Here is a 12,771-nt window from a genome sequence, read left to right as displayed (position 1 = left end):
TTTGGGAGGTAGAGGCAGGTGGATTGCCTGAGCTCAGGAGTTTGAGGCCAGTCTGGGCAACAAGGTGAAACCCCGACTCTACTAAAATACAAAAAATTAGCCAGGCATGGTAGCATGCACCTGTAGTCCCAGCTACTCAGGAAGCTAAGGCAGGAGAATTGCTAGAACCCGGGAGGCAGAGGTTGCAGTGAGCCAAGATTATGCCACTGCACTCCAGCCTGGGCGACACAGCAAGACTCTGTCTTAAAAAAAAAAAAAAAAAAAGGAAAAGAAATATTAGCCAGGCATGGCAGCATGAGCTTGTAGTCCCAGCTACTTGTGAGGCTGAGGTAGGATGATCACCTAAGCCTGAAAGTTCAAGGGTACAGTGAGCTATGACTCTGCATAGGCAAGAGAGAAAGATCCTGTAAGAGAAGGTGAGGGAAAGAAGGGAAAGACAGGGAGGAAGGGAGGGGAGGTGTATTAGTCTGTTTTCACACTGCGAATAAAGACATACTCGAGACTGGGAAGAAAAATAGGTTTAATGGACTCACAGTTCCACATAGCTGGGGAGGCCTCACAATCATGGCAGAAGGCAAAAGGTGCTTCTTACATGGTGGCAGTAAGACAGAATGAGAGGGGAGTGAAAGCAGAGGCCCCTTATAAAACCATCAGATCTCGTGAGACTTATTCACTACCATGGGAACAGTATGGGGGAAACCACCCTCATGATTCAATTATCTCCCACCGGGTCCCTCCCACAACACATGGGAATTATGGAAGTAAAATTCGAGATTTGGGTGGGGACACAGAACCAAACCATATCAGGAGGGGAAGGGAGGGAAGGGAAGGGGAGGGGAGGGGAGAAAAATTCAGACTAACTAAGTTTCTTCTAACCCATTAAGATAAAAGGTGAGTGTTTAGAGTTCATAATGTCCTAGGTTCTGTTTTTCCTTAGGTAATTCTATAGAATTAAGACTTTTACAAATTTGGTAACACTAAAATGTGCAATATTTTACAGTCACAACCTGGAGGATATCTTCCTAATACAGAAAAGATACAAAACTGGTAACCTGAGTAAAAGGTTTGCTAACACAGAATTACCACCAGATTCTAAAAAACCCAACTCTTTGAATAGGAATACCGTTTATCTGTCTGCATAATTATCCAAAGTCAGCCTATGTATACTACAATGAAGCTGTTTAAAATCAAGTTACCTAAGCAAAGCTTATTACAATCAGTCCTTATTTTACCTCATCTGCTCTTGCAAATAAATTACAACACAATTAGTAAGACATAGGCAGAAACAAGGTGTTGTTACTATATAACTTTATCTTAACATGTCTAAGTTTCAGAAGACATATAAAAACAATTCTTATTGCATATAGGTACTCCCAATCAGTTTTATGTACTAAAGTTCTCCATCATATCTGATTTTAGTCTAGTGTACTATGCAAAATATAAAATATGAATAACTGAACCAATAGACTCCATTGTTTCCCTAATATGTGTAGAAAGTATTTCTGATTGTCAATTTTATTTTATTTTATTTTATTTATTTTTTTTTTTTTTGAGACGGAGTTTCACTCTGTCGCCCAGGCTGGAGTGCAGTGGCGTGATCTCGGCTCACTGCAAGCTCTGCCTTCCGGGTTGACGCCATTCTCCTGCCTCAGCCTCCCGAGTAGCTAGGACTACAGGTGCCCGCCACCACGCCCAGCTAATTTTTTGTATTTTTAGTAGATATGGGGTTTCACCGTGTTAGCCAGGATGGTCTCGATCTCCTGACCTCGTGATTCGCCCGTCTCGGCCTCCCACAGTGCTGGGATTACAGGTGTGAGCCACCGCGCCCAGCTCTAATTGTCAATTTTAATAACACGTATTGATAATTTAACCTAAGATTTTTAAAAATACATCTATACTCCAGACTATAATTTCCTTAATAAAACAGTTTTTTACGATATCTGATCTCTCATTATATACTTAACTCTAAATAAACTTCGGATTGCCATTCATATTTGTATGCAAATAGCACCTACATACAATGAGATAATATCTGTAGCATCTATGTAAAAATTCCTGAACCACTGGGAACCTGATTCTCATAAATTAACTGAATAAAGTACACCAGTAATTATGAAGCCATCTGGTAAATAGCAACATTGTAAATAAAATTTATTTATAAACACTAGAGGGTGCTCTAATTCAACAGTGCTTGGTATCTGGCTGTGATATTTAAAGTAATTTTCTCCTTGATTAAAAACAACAATCTTCAGCAATGACAATTTTTGCTACTGAGCTAATACATACAAATAATTTAAGAGCCAAAATTCCATTCTTCCAGAACATATAACAAAACAATTTGTCAAGATAGGCAGTATAAAAAAATGCACATTGTGACATGAAAAATTCAAAATGTGGGGGGAAAGGGAGTTAATATCTACAGGTTTCAGTTTGTTCCTTATCTCTTTTTTGGTGATTGAAGTCATGTTAGTATCAGTTTTTGGTTTTTTGGTTTTTTTTTTTTGAGATGGAGTCTCACTCTGTCACCAGGCTGGAGTGCAGTGGCGCGATCTTGGCTTACTGCAGCCCCTGCCTCCCGGGTTCAAGCAATTATCCTGCCTCACCCTCTTGAGTAGCTGGGACTCCAGGGGCGCACTGCCATGCCCGGCTAGTTTTTTGTATTTTTAGTAAGGACGGGTTTTACCATGTTGGACATAATGGTCTTCATCTCCTGACCTAGTGATCCGCCCACCTTGGCCTCCCAAAGTGCTGGGATTACAGGCATGTGCCACCACGCCCGGCCATATCAGTTTTAAATAACTTATTAGAACTACAGGATTTTTAATGAACCTAATGGTAACCACAAAGCAAAAACCTATAATAGACACACTAAAAGCAAAAAGCAATGAATTAAAACATACTATCAGGGAAAATCATTTAACCACAAACGAAAATGGAAAAAAAGGAAGAGAGGAGTTACAAAATAACTAGAAAACAAATAACAAAATGGCTACAGTAAGCCCTTACCTATCAATAATAATATCGAATACAAATTGACTAAATTCTATTAAAAGACATCATAATTAAAAGACATGACTAACTGGATTAAAAAACAAAGACCCACCTATATATTGCCTATAAGAAACTCACTTTGCCTATACAGATACAGACAAAAAAATGAACAAATGGAAAAAGATATTTATGTAAATGAAAACCAAAAACGAGCATGAGTAGCAATGCTTATATCAGATAAAACAGACTTTAAGTCAAAAACCATAAAAAGAAACAAAGAAGGTTATCATATAATGACAAAGGAGTCAATTTAGCAAGAGAACATAGTAATAGTAAATATGTATATACCCACTGCAGTATTACCCAAATATAAAGCAAATATGATTAGATCTAAAGGAAGAGGCAAACTGTAATACAATAATAGTATAGCACTTCAACACCCCACTTTCAACAACAGACAGATCATCCAAGCAGAAAATCTACAAAGAGGTATTGGAGTCTATACTCTAAACCAAATGGACCTAATAGACATTTACAGAACATTTCAGTCAACTGCTGCATATTATACATTTTCCTCATCAGCACATGAAACATTATCCTGGATAGACCATATGTTAGGTCACAAAACAAGTCTCAACAAATTCAAAAAAGCTGAAATAATTTCAAGTGTCTTTTTCTGACTATAAAAAAAAACCTGAAAGTCAGTAACAAGAGGACCTTTGGAAAAGTATACAAATACATGGAAATAACATTCTCCTGAATAACAAATGGGTCAATGGAGAAATTAAGAAGAAACTTTAAAAATTTCTGGAAACAAATGAAAATACAAACACAACATATCAGAATATGGGATACAGCAAAAGTAGTATTAAAAGGAAAGTTTATAGTAATAAACGCCTACAGAAGAGAGAAAGATTTCAAATAAACAACCTAACTATGCAACTTAAAGAACTCAAAAATCAAGAGCAAAACAAATCCAAAATTAGTAGAAGAAAGAAATAAGGATCAGACTGGGTGCAGTGGCACACACTTGTAACCCCAGCACTTTGGGAGGCCAAGGTGGGAGGATCGTTTGAGCCCAGGAGTTCGAGACCAGCCTAGGCAACATACGGAGACCCCCATCTCTACAAAAAATAAAAACAAATTAGCCTGGTGTGGTGGTGCATGTCTTCAGTCCCAGTTACGTGGGAGGCTGAGGCAAAATGATCGCTTGAGCCCAGGAGTTCCAGACTAGGCTGAGCAACAGAGCAAGATCCAATCTCAAAAAAAAAAAAAAAAAAAGAAAAGAAAAGAAAAGAAAAGAGAAAAGAAAAGAAAGAAAAAGAAATTGAGACTAAAAAATATATAAAAGATCAACAACGCAAACTGTTGGTTTTTTGAAAAGATAAAATTGACAAACCAGTAGTTAGACTAAGAAAAAAGATTAAGAGCCCAAATAAATAAAATCAGAGATAAAAAAGAAAACATTTCAACTGATACCACAGAAATACAAAATCTCATTTGACAATATTGTGAACAAGCACATGACAAAAAAATTGGAAAATCTAGAAGAAACATATGAAATCCTGGACACATACAACCTACCATCATTGAACCAGAAAGAAATAGAAAATCTAATCAGACCAATAATGAGTAACAAGATCAAAGCAGTAGTAAAGAATCTCCCATCAAAGAAAAGCTCAGGACCTGATGGATTTACTACTGAATTCTGCCAAACATTTAAAGAACTAATACCAAGTCTACTCAAACTATTTCAACAAATTGAAGGAGGGAATACTTCCAAACTCATCTATGAGGCTAGCATTACCCTGATAACAAAACCAGACAAGAACACAACACACACACATAAAAAATCTAAAGGCCAGTATCTCTGATGAACATACATGCAGAAATCCTCCACAAAATACTAGCAAACTGAATTCCACAGCACATTAAAAAAAAAAGACCATTCCATCATGATCAAGTGGGATTCATCCCAGATATGCAATAAGGGTTCAATACATGCAAATCAATAAACAAGATACATGATCAACAGAATCAAGGACAAAATCCATATGATAATTTCAATAGATGCTGAAAAAGCATTCAACAAAATTCAGCATCCCTTCATGATAAAAACTCTCAACAAACTGGATTAGAAGGAACATAAATCAACATGATAAACGCCATACATAACAAACCCACAGCTAATATCATACTTAATGGGGAACAACTGAAAGACTTTCCACTAAGATCTAGAACAAGGTATAAGAATGTGCACTCTCATCACTTCTATCCAACATAGTACTGGAAGTCCGAGCCAGAGCAATTAGGCAAGAGAGAGAAATGAAGGGTGTCCAAATTGGAAAGGAAGAAGTCAAATTATCTTTGTGTGTAGACAACATGATCTTACACTTTAAAAAACCTAGCGTCGGCCGGGCGCGGTGGCTCAAGCCTGTAATCCCAGCACTTTGGGAGGCCGAGGCGGGTGGATCACGAGGTCAGGAGATCGAGACTATCCTGGCTAACATGGTGAAACCCCGTCTCTACTAAAAATACAAAAAACTAGCCGGGCGTGGTGGCAGGCGCCTGTAGTCTCAGCTACTTGGGAGGCTGAGGCGGGAGAATGGCGTGAACCCGGGAGGCGGAGCTTGCAGTGAGCCGAGATCGCGCCACTGCACTCCAGCCTGGGAGACACAGCAAGACTCCGTCTCAAAAAAAAAAAAAAAAAAAAAAAAAAAAACCTAAAGAGTCCACCAAAAAATTCTTAGAACTGATAAACAAATTCAGTAAAGTTTCAGGATATAAAACCAACATACAGAAATCAGTCACATTTTTATCCAACAGTTATCAATCTGAAAAAGCCATCAAGAAAGCAATCCCACTTACAATACCTACCAAAGAAAAAAATAATCTAGGAATAAATTTTACCAAAGTGAAACATCTCTACAGGAAAAACTACACAAAGCTGATGAAATAAATTGAAGAAGACACAAAAAATGGAAAGACATCCCATGCTCATGGACTGTATAAAATAACGTTGTTGAAATGGCCATACTACCCAAAGAAGTATATTTGTTGATCTATACATATGCAATCTCTATCAAAATTCCAATGGCACTTTTCATATAAATAGAAAAATCAACCCTAAAATTTCTATGGAACCACAAGAGACCCAGAATAGCAAAAGCAACCCTGAGCAAGAAGAACAAAGCTGGAAGCATCACACTATTTGATTTCAAATTATACTACATAGCTACAGTAATCAAAACAGCAAGGTACAGGGATTAAAAACAGACACACAGACCAATGGGACAAATAGAAAACTCAGAAATAAATCCAAGCACTTACAGCCAACTCATTTCCAACAAAGGTGCCAAGAATATACACTGGGAAAGGACACTCTTTAATAATCGTGCTGGGAAGAAGAATGAAACTAGATACCCATCTTTCACCATATCCCAAAATCAAATCAAAATGGATTAAAGACTTAAATCTAAGACCTGAAACTGTGAAACTACTAAAAGGAAACACTGGGGAAACATTCCAGGACATTATTCTGGGCAGAAATGTTTTAGGTAAAACCTCAAAAGTCATAGGCAACAAAAGCAAAAATAGATAAATGAAATTACATCATGCTAAAAAGCTTCTGCATAGCAAAGGAAACAATCTTCAAAGTGAAGAGACAACGTACAGAATGAGAGAAAATATTTGCAATTCATCTGACAAGCAATTAATAACCAGAATATATAAGGAATTTGAAGCAACTCAATAGCAAAAAATAATAATAATCATCTAATTATAAAATTGGCAAATGATCTGAATAGACATTTCACAAAAGAAGACAACAGGTATATGAAAAAATGCTCAAAATCACTAATCATCAAAGAAATGCAAATCAAAACTACGAGATATCATCTCACCTCACTTAGCTTATAAACAAGACCAAAAAATAACAAATGCTGGCAAGGATGTGGAGAAAGGGAACACTCATACACTGTTGGTGAGAATGCAAAATAGTACAGTCATTATAGAAAACAGTAGAGGTTGCTCAAAAAATTAAAAATAAAACTACCGTATGATCCAGCAATCCCACATCTAGCTACATATTCAGAAGAAAGGATCAGTATACTGAAGAGTTATCTGCACTCCCATGTCTATTGCAGCAGTATTCACAATAGTCAAGATATGGAATCAAGATGTGTCCATCAACAGATGAATGGAAAAGGAAAATGTATAAAATAACACAATAAAATGTTATTCAGCTATAAAAAAGAGTGAAATCTTGTTACTTGTAACAACATGGATGGAGCTGAAAGTTATTGTTAAGTGAAATATGCCAGGCACAGAAAGACAAACATCACATATTCTCATTCACATGTGGGAGCAAAACGAGTGGATGTCAAGGAGGTAGAGGGTAGACCAGAGGCTGGGTAGGGAAAGTGTTTGGGAGGAGAATGAAGAGAAGGTGGTTAAGGAGCATAAAAACACAGTTAGATAGAAGATACAAGTTATAGTATTTGATAGTATAGTAGGGAAATTATTGTTAACTATTTATTGCATATTTCAAAATATCTAGAAAAAAATACTAATGTACCCAACACAAAGAAAAGACAAATGTCTGAGGTGATGGATATCCCAGTTACCCTGATTTAATCATTAAACACTGTACACATGTATCAAAATATCACATGTACCCCCAAAATATGTACAAATATTATATATCAATAAAAAAGAAACTATTGTAACTAGAATCAAAGAAAAGCATCTTGTCCCAGTGTTTGAATTTATTCCTACAACATTCATAAGCTCAATTACAAATCTTCAAAATTTTCAAAATTGTTATAATTGTATATATTGCCCTTTTTCAATCCAAAAAGTTCCCTGTAGTGTGACTTTCTAATAGATAGCAACAGATAATCACAAATAACAAAGTTTCATGGTTAACAACATATGCCATTATATATTTCAAGAAACTAGCTATTGGCTGACTCATTATTTATTTCTAATAAAGTATTTTACCTTTAAAAATGATTAAAGAGAAAATAAAACAAATTATAAGTATTTCTAAAATTCACATATCCAAAGTGAACCAACGTCTCTCAACTTCCTCTCTCTTACAAATGTCCGTACTCACTCACATACAATTCACTCCCCAAGGCAGTACCTGGTTTACACTTCTCATTCCTTTCCCTAATGTTACCAGGAGGCCTAACAGAAAATTATGGCTCTCGGATAGCCAGTTATGGGAAAAGTTTTAGGCCTTTGTGGCAAGTCTCAAATTGAACTACTAGCAAGATTGTATTTTGGAGTTCCAACATAATCCTAATGATGATCTTAGTTTCCACTAATATTGACAGTTTTTGCCTATAAATCTGAAAAGCATACAGCCTACATAAAGTGAAGACTGGGTGAGCATAAATATGTAATTTTACTTACAAACACCAACTTTTGCCTCTTAATACAACGTTTCAAAAAAATGTACAAATTGTGAGACTAGTCTTCTATTCAAATAATGGTTTAAGATGAATGAATACCTGCTTTCCATGATTTCCGAACCCTGTTGCAAATTAATAGTCTCTGTTGTAATTTCCACTTTCCGTACACTTCCAAAGAAATCAGTTATCAGTACATTTTTAGGATCCCTCTGAAAAAGATCAGTGCGATGTCCGGGAGTAGACACACACAGACTTTTGGGACACACCTGAAACTGAAAAAATATATAATAATAAATTCATGCATCACACATATACAATGTTTATTAAATCCAATGACATAATACACTAAACTATAGTGTATTTTTAAAACTCTCCCAACCTAAAGAAGCTATGCATTCCAAAGAGCTTAAAGATTAAAGTTTCATTCCTATCATAATGCTTGGAATTTTAAGAAAACTATGCAGACATTAGGACAGTAATAAAAAAGTAGCTGGCCACTGTGGGAAAAGGCATACTCACTTTCTTGAATTATATGCTTCAAAGTGTATTGTGAACCCTTAACTCTAAGATCTCACACTTAACATGATGAAAACAGAATTGCTCTTTTTCTTTTTCTGTATCCGTCACAGTGGGATGCTCTACTGGAGTGGTTTACAAACGTTTTGTAATCACGCCCTTTGATTCAAACTTTAAATTCAAATAAAGTAGTACATGGAGGCCCAATATGTAAAAAACATTTAAGTGGAGTTGCTCTGGATTTCAGAAAACTGAAGCACAGCCTCTCTACTGCATACCCTCTTGCTCTCTATTGTACTCCTATGTAGCATTTTATATATCAAAGCACTTTCTTAGTTTATCTATGAAAATAAGCCCAAGCCACCTCCACAAATACTCCAGTGCTCAGTCTGAAAAACCACAACTTCACTGCAAAACAGACATCACAGTAATTTTTCTGTTAATCTTATCACTGATACTCCATGTCAGTGAATTACCAAGGACAGACATATATTCATTCACTCAGCAAAGCATAGAAAGTGTGTATTACATAGAATTCAGACTTACTTTCCACAGAGGATATGAAGATTGCTAAGACATGATCCTGTCCTCAAGGATTTCAGACTAATTAGAGATGAATAAACATAACAAGGTAGAAAAAAATGGAAAGTCTCACTTCAGAAAAGGATAAACTTCTTACAGTTTGAGGATGGGAAAAAAACAGACAGTGAAATTCAAGTCTTTTTTTTTTTTTTGAAGGAAAACGAGGACTTGCTGGTGGGAAATAAGAGCATTCCTAATAAAAGAGCAGTTGCAGAGATGTGCAAAGCAAATGATTTAGTTTGGCTGAAACACAAGATATATGAGGAAAAATATTATAGGCCTGACAGGAAAGGTCCAGGCACACAGCACCTATCCACCTGTGAAGATAAGACTGTCTGCACTGGCAATCACCAATATAAAGGCAGCAAGGTAGAGAAGGGTAAAGCAGCTACAATTTATAAAACACAGTGTTACAAGCACTGTGCTAAGCAGTTTGCGGATATTCTCATTTAGGCCTACCAATAACTCTGAGGTATACAAAAGTTGTATCTCCACTTCAAACTAAGGCTCAAAGAGATTAAATAATTTACCTAATACCACACTGCCAGCAATCCTTGTCGTCCCTATTCAGGAAAGCAGTACAAGGAAACACAAAGAAGAACTCAGGATACAAATTAAAAAGGAAAAAAAAGTAAAATGCCAAACAGGAATAACAGATAGAAGACTGGAGGAAAAAAATGACAGATAAAATAAGCAGAGATAAAACTGAAGTCCCAAGAATTCTGAAGATCTCTTGGGTATTCCTGTATGAGCAACTTGATGGGCTTTCTTAGGTACCAGCAAAAGAAAACATTTAAGAGTATAGTCAAATGGGCAGGGAAACACTGAATAATATTATCTTATTCTTTGCTGCCAAAATAAACATACTTCCCCTTATTATGAAGTCACTTCTTTCTTTAAGAATTTTTATCACATCAATCTGATTTCCTTAGCTCAAGTAACACAATGACCCACAGGTCTCATACTACTCAGTTTAATTTTCAATAATCTTCAATTACGGAATGTCCACACTCTAGCCAGGCCATTATCAAAGGTAAGAATCATCTATTATTCCAACTTCTGTGTATCTGCACATATTCTATTTCCTTAGAGTACGCTATACTTTTCTTCCTTCAAACCATATTTCCTTCAAGCCATTATCAAAGACAAGGATCATCTATTATTCCAACTTCCTCGTGTCTGCGGGTATTTTATTTCCCTAGAGTAGGCTATACTTCCCTTCCTTCAAACCTATACTTACCTTTACCAAGAAAAAGTTATTACTAATCTCACTATATTTAAAGGAACCATACAAATGTGCATTGTTGTCATGTCCTTTCATTCATTTAGTAGATATTCAAATGAGCATCTACAAATAAACCAGGTACTGTAATTAAGTTCTGTGGAGTGTAAGATGAATATAATATGGTCCTTACACCTCGTTATTCAAGAAGCTCAAAGCCTTGAGGAAACATCACAAATATAAACAATTATAGTGCAATACTAAAAGTATAATAAAGGTACATGGCAAGACTTGTATGTTCACAAAGGAAAAAAAATTACGTGGAGGATCCAGACATTTCACATAACAAGTAATACTTTATAAATGTGCTCTTCAACTGTTACCAATGACACTATAAATTTTAAAGGGGCTAACACCAGGTCTTCAAATTTTGCTACTGCTAAAGCAACTAACATGGTACTGTGAATACAACTGATACTCAACAAACATTACTATATACATATACTCTAATAGAAAATAGGTATTATTACACAGTTGAGCTAGAGATAGGTTAAGTCACTGCCCTAGTAAACTGCCAGAAAATGAATCATTCTTATTGAATAAGATTACAATAGTCATCATCAAATTTTCAAAATAAAGGTGGTAGGGTAAGATGAGATATTAGTGAGGAATGTTTATTAAAAACTAAATAGCAATTACGAGCAATAAAAAAATTAGTTTCCTTAATCTTTCCTGCATAATCAACAGAAGTATTTTTTAAACAATCATTAGATATTCAATGTGCAAGGCACATATAAACTTTTGAGACAGCATGTCATGCCTTACACAAAATATACAATGTACAATCCAAAAATGAGAACAAACTTTTAAATTGAATTGGAACTTAAGTGACTGTAATTTTTTTACAGTTAAAGTAGCATTATCACAAGTTTTAATATTCAAATTCATATCAATATTTAATAAGCATCAAAATATATAATCTTCAAAATGAAGTTAGAAAGTAGTTGATATGGTTTGGCTGTGTCCCCACCCAAATCTCATCTTGAATTGCAGCTCCCATAATTCCTACATGTTATGGGACGGACTTGGTGGGAGGTAAGTGAATCATGGGGACAAATCTTTCCCATGCTGTTCTCGTGACTGAGTAAGTCTCACGAGATCTGATGGTTTTATAATGGACAGTTCCCCTGCACAAGCTCTCTTGTCTGCCACCATGTAAGACATGCCCTTACACGTCTTTTGCCTTCCACAAGGATTGTGAAGCCTGCCCAGCCATGTGGAACTATAAGTCCATTAAACCTCTTTTTTTGTTGTTGTTGTTTTGTTTGTTCATATTGAGACAGAGTCTCACTCTGTCACCCAAGCTGGAATGCAGTGGCGCAATTTCAGCTCACTGCAACCTCTGCCTCCCAGGTTGAAGTGATGCTTCTGCCTCAGCCTCCTGAGCAGCTGGGATTACAGGCATGTGCCACTATGCCCAGCTAAGTTTTGTATTTTTAGTAGAGACAGGCTTTCACCATGTTGGCCAGGCTGGTCTTGAACTCCTGACCTCAAGTAATCCGCCCACCTCGGCCTCCCAAAGTGCTGGGATTATAGGCGTGAGCCACTGAGCCCAGCCTAAATCTCTCTCTCTTTTTTTTTTATAATAATTACCCAGTCTCAGGTATTTCTTCATAGCAGTATGAAAATGGATAAATACAGTAAATTGGTACCAGCAGAGTGGGTTACTATTATGAAGATACCTGAAAATGTGGAAGCAACTTTGGTACTGGGTAACAGGCAGATGTTGGAACAGTATGGAGGGCTCAGAAGAAAACAGGAAGATGTGAAAAAGTTTGGAGCTTCTTAAGAGACTTGTTGAATGGTTTTAACCAAAAAGCCCAGGCTGAGGTGGTCTCAGATGGAGATGAGGAACTACTGGGAATTGGAGCAAAGGTGATTCTTGCTATGCTTTAGCAAAGAGACTGGCAGCATTTTGCCCCTGCCCTAGAGATCTGTGGAACTTTGAAATTGAGGGAGATGATTTAGGGTATCTGGTGGAAG

The 12,771-nt window shown here is 36.4% G+C and overlaps 1 protein-coding gene across 1 annotated transcript in view; it reads right to left on the bottom strand.

The window, feature by feature from the left end:
• Window positions 1-12,771, bottom strand: part of PIGK (phosphatidylinositol glycan anchor biosynthesis class K) — a 114,259-nt gene that overhangs the window by 49,870 nt on the left and 51,618 nt on the right. The window contains exon 9 of the mRNA NM_001260944.1: window positions 8,508-8,680. Coding sequence (NP_001247873.1) covers window positions 8,508-8,680 — 173 coding nt within the window. The remainder of the gene's footprint in view (window positions 1-8,507; window positions 8,681-12,771) is intronic.

The sequence above is a fragment of the Macaca mulatta genome, chromosome 1 (genome assembly GCF_049350105.2).
Source record: "Macaca mulatta isolate MMU2019108-1 chromosome 1, T2T-MMU8v2.0, whole genome shotgun sequence".
NCBI lineage: Eukaryota > Metazoa > Chordata > Mammalia > Primates > Cercopithecidae > Macaca > Macaca mulatta.
Note: the sequence above shows the minus strand (reverse complement) of the source record. Positions and strands in the feature narration are given on the sequence as shown.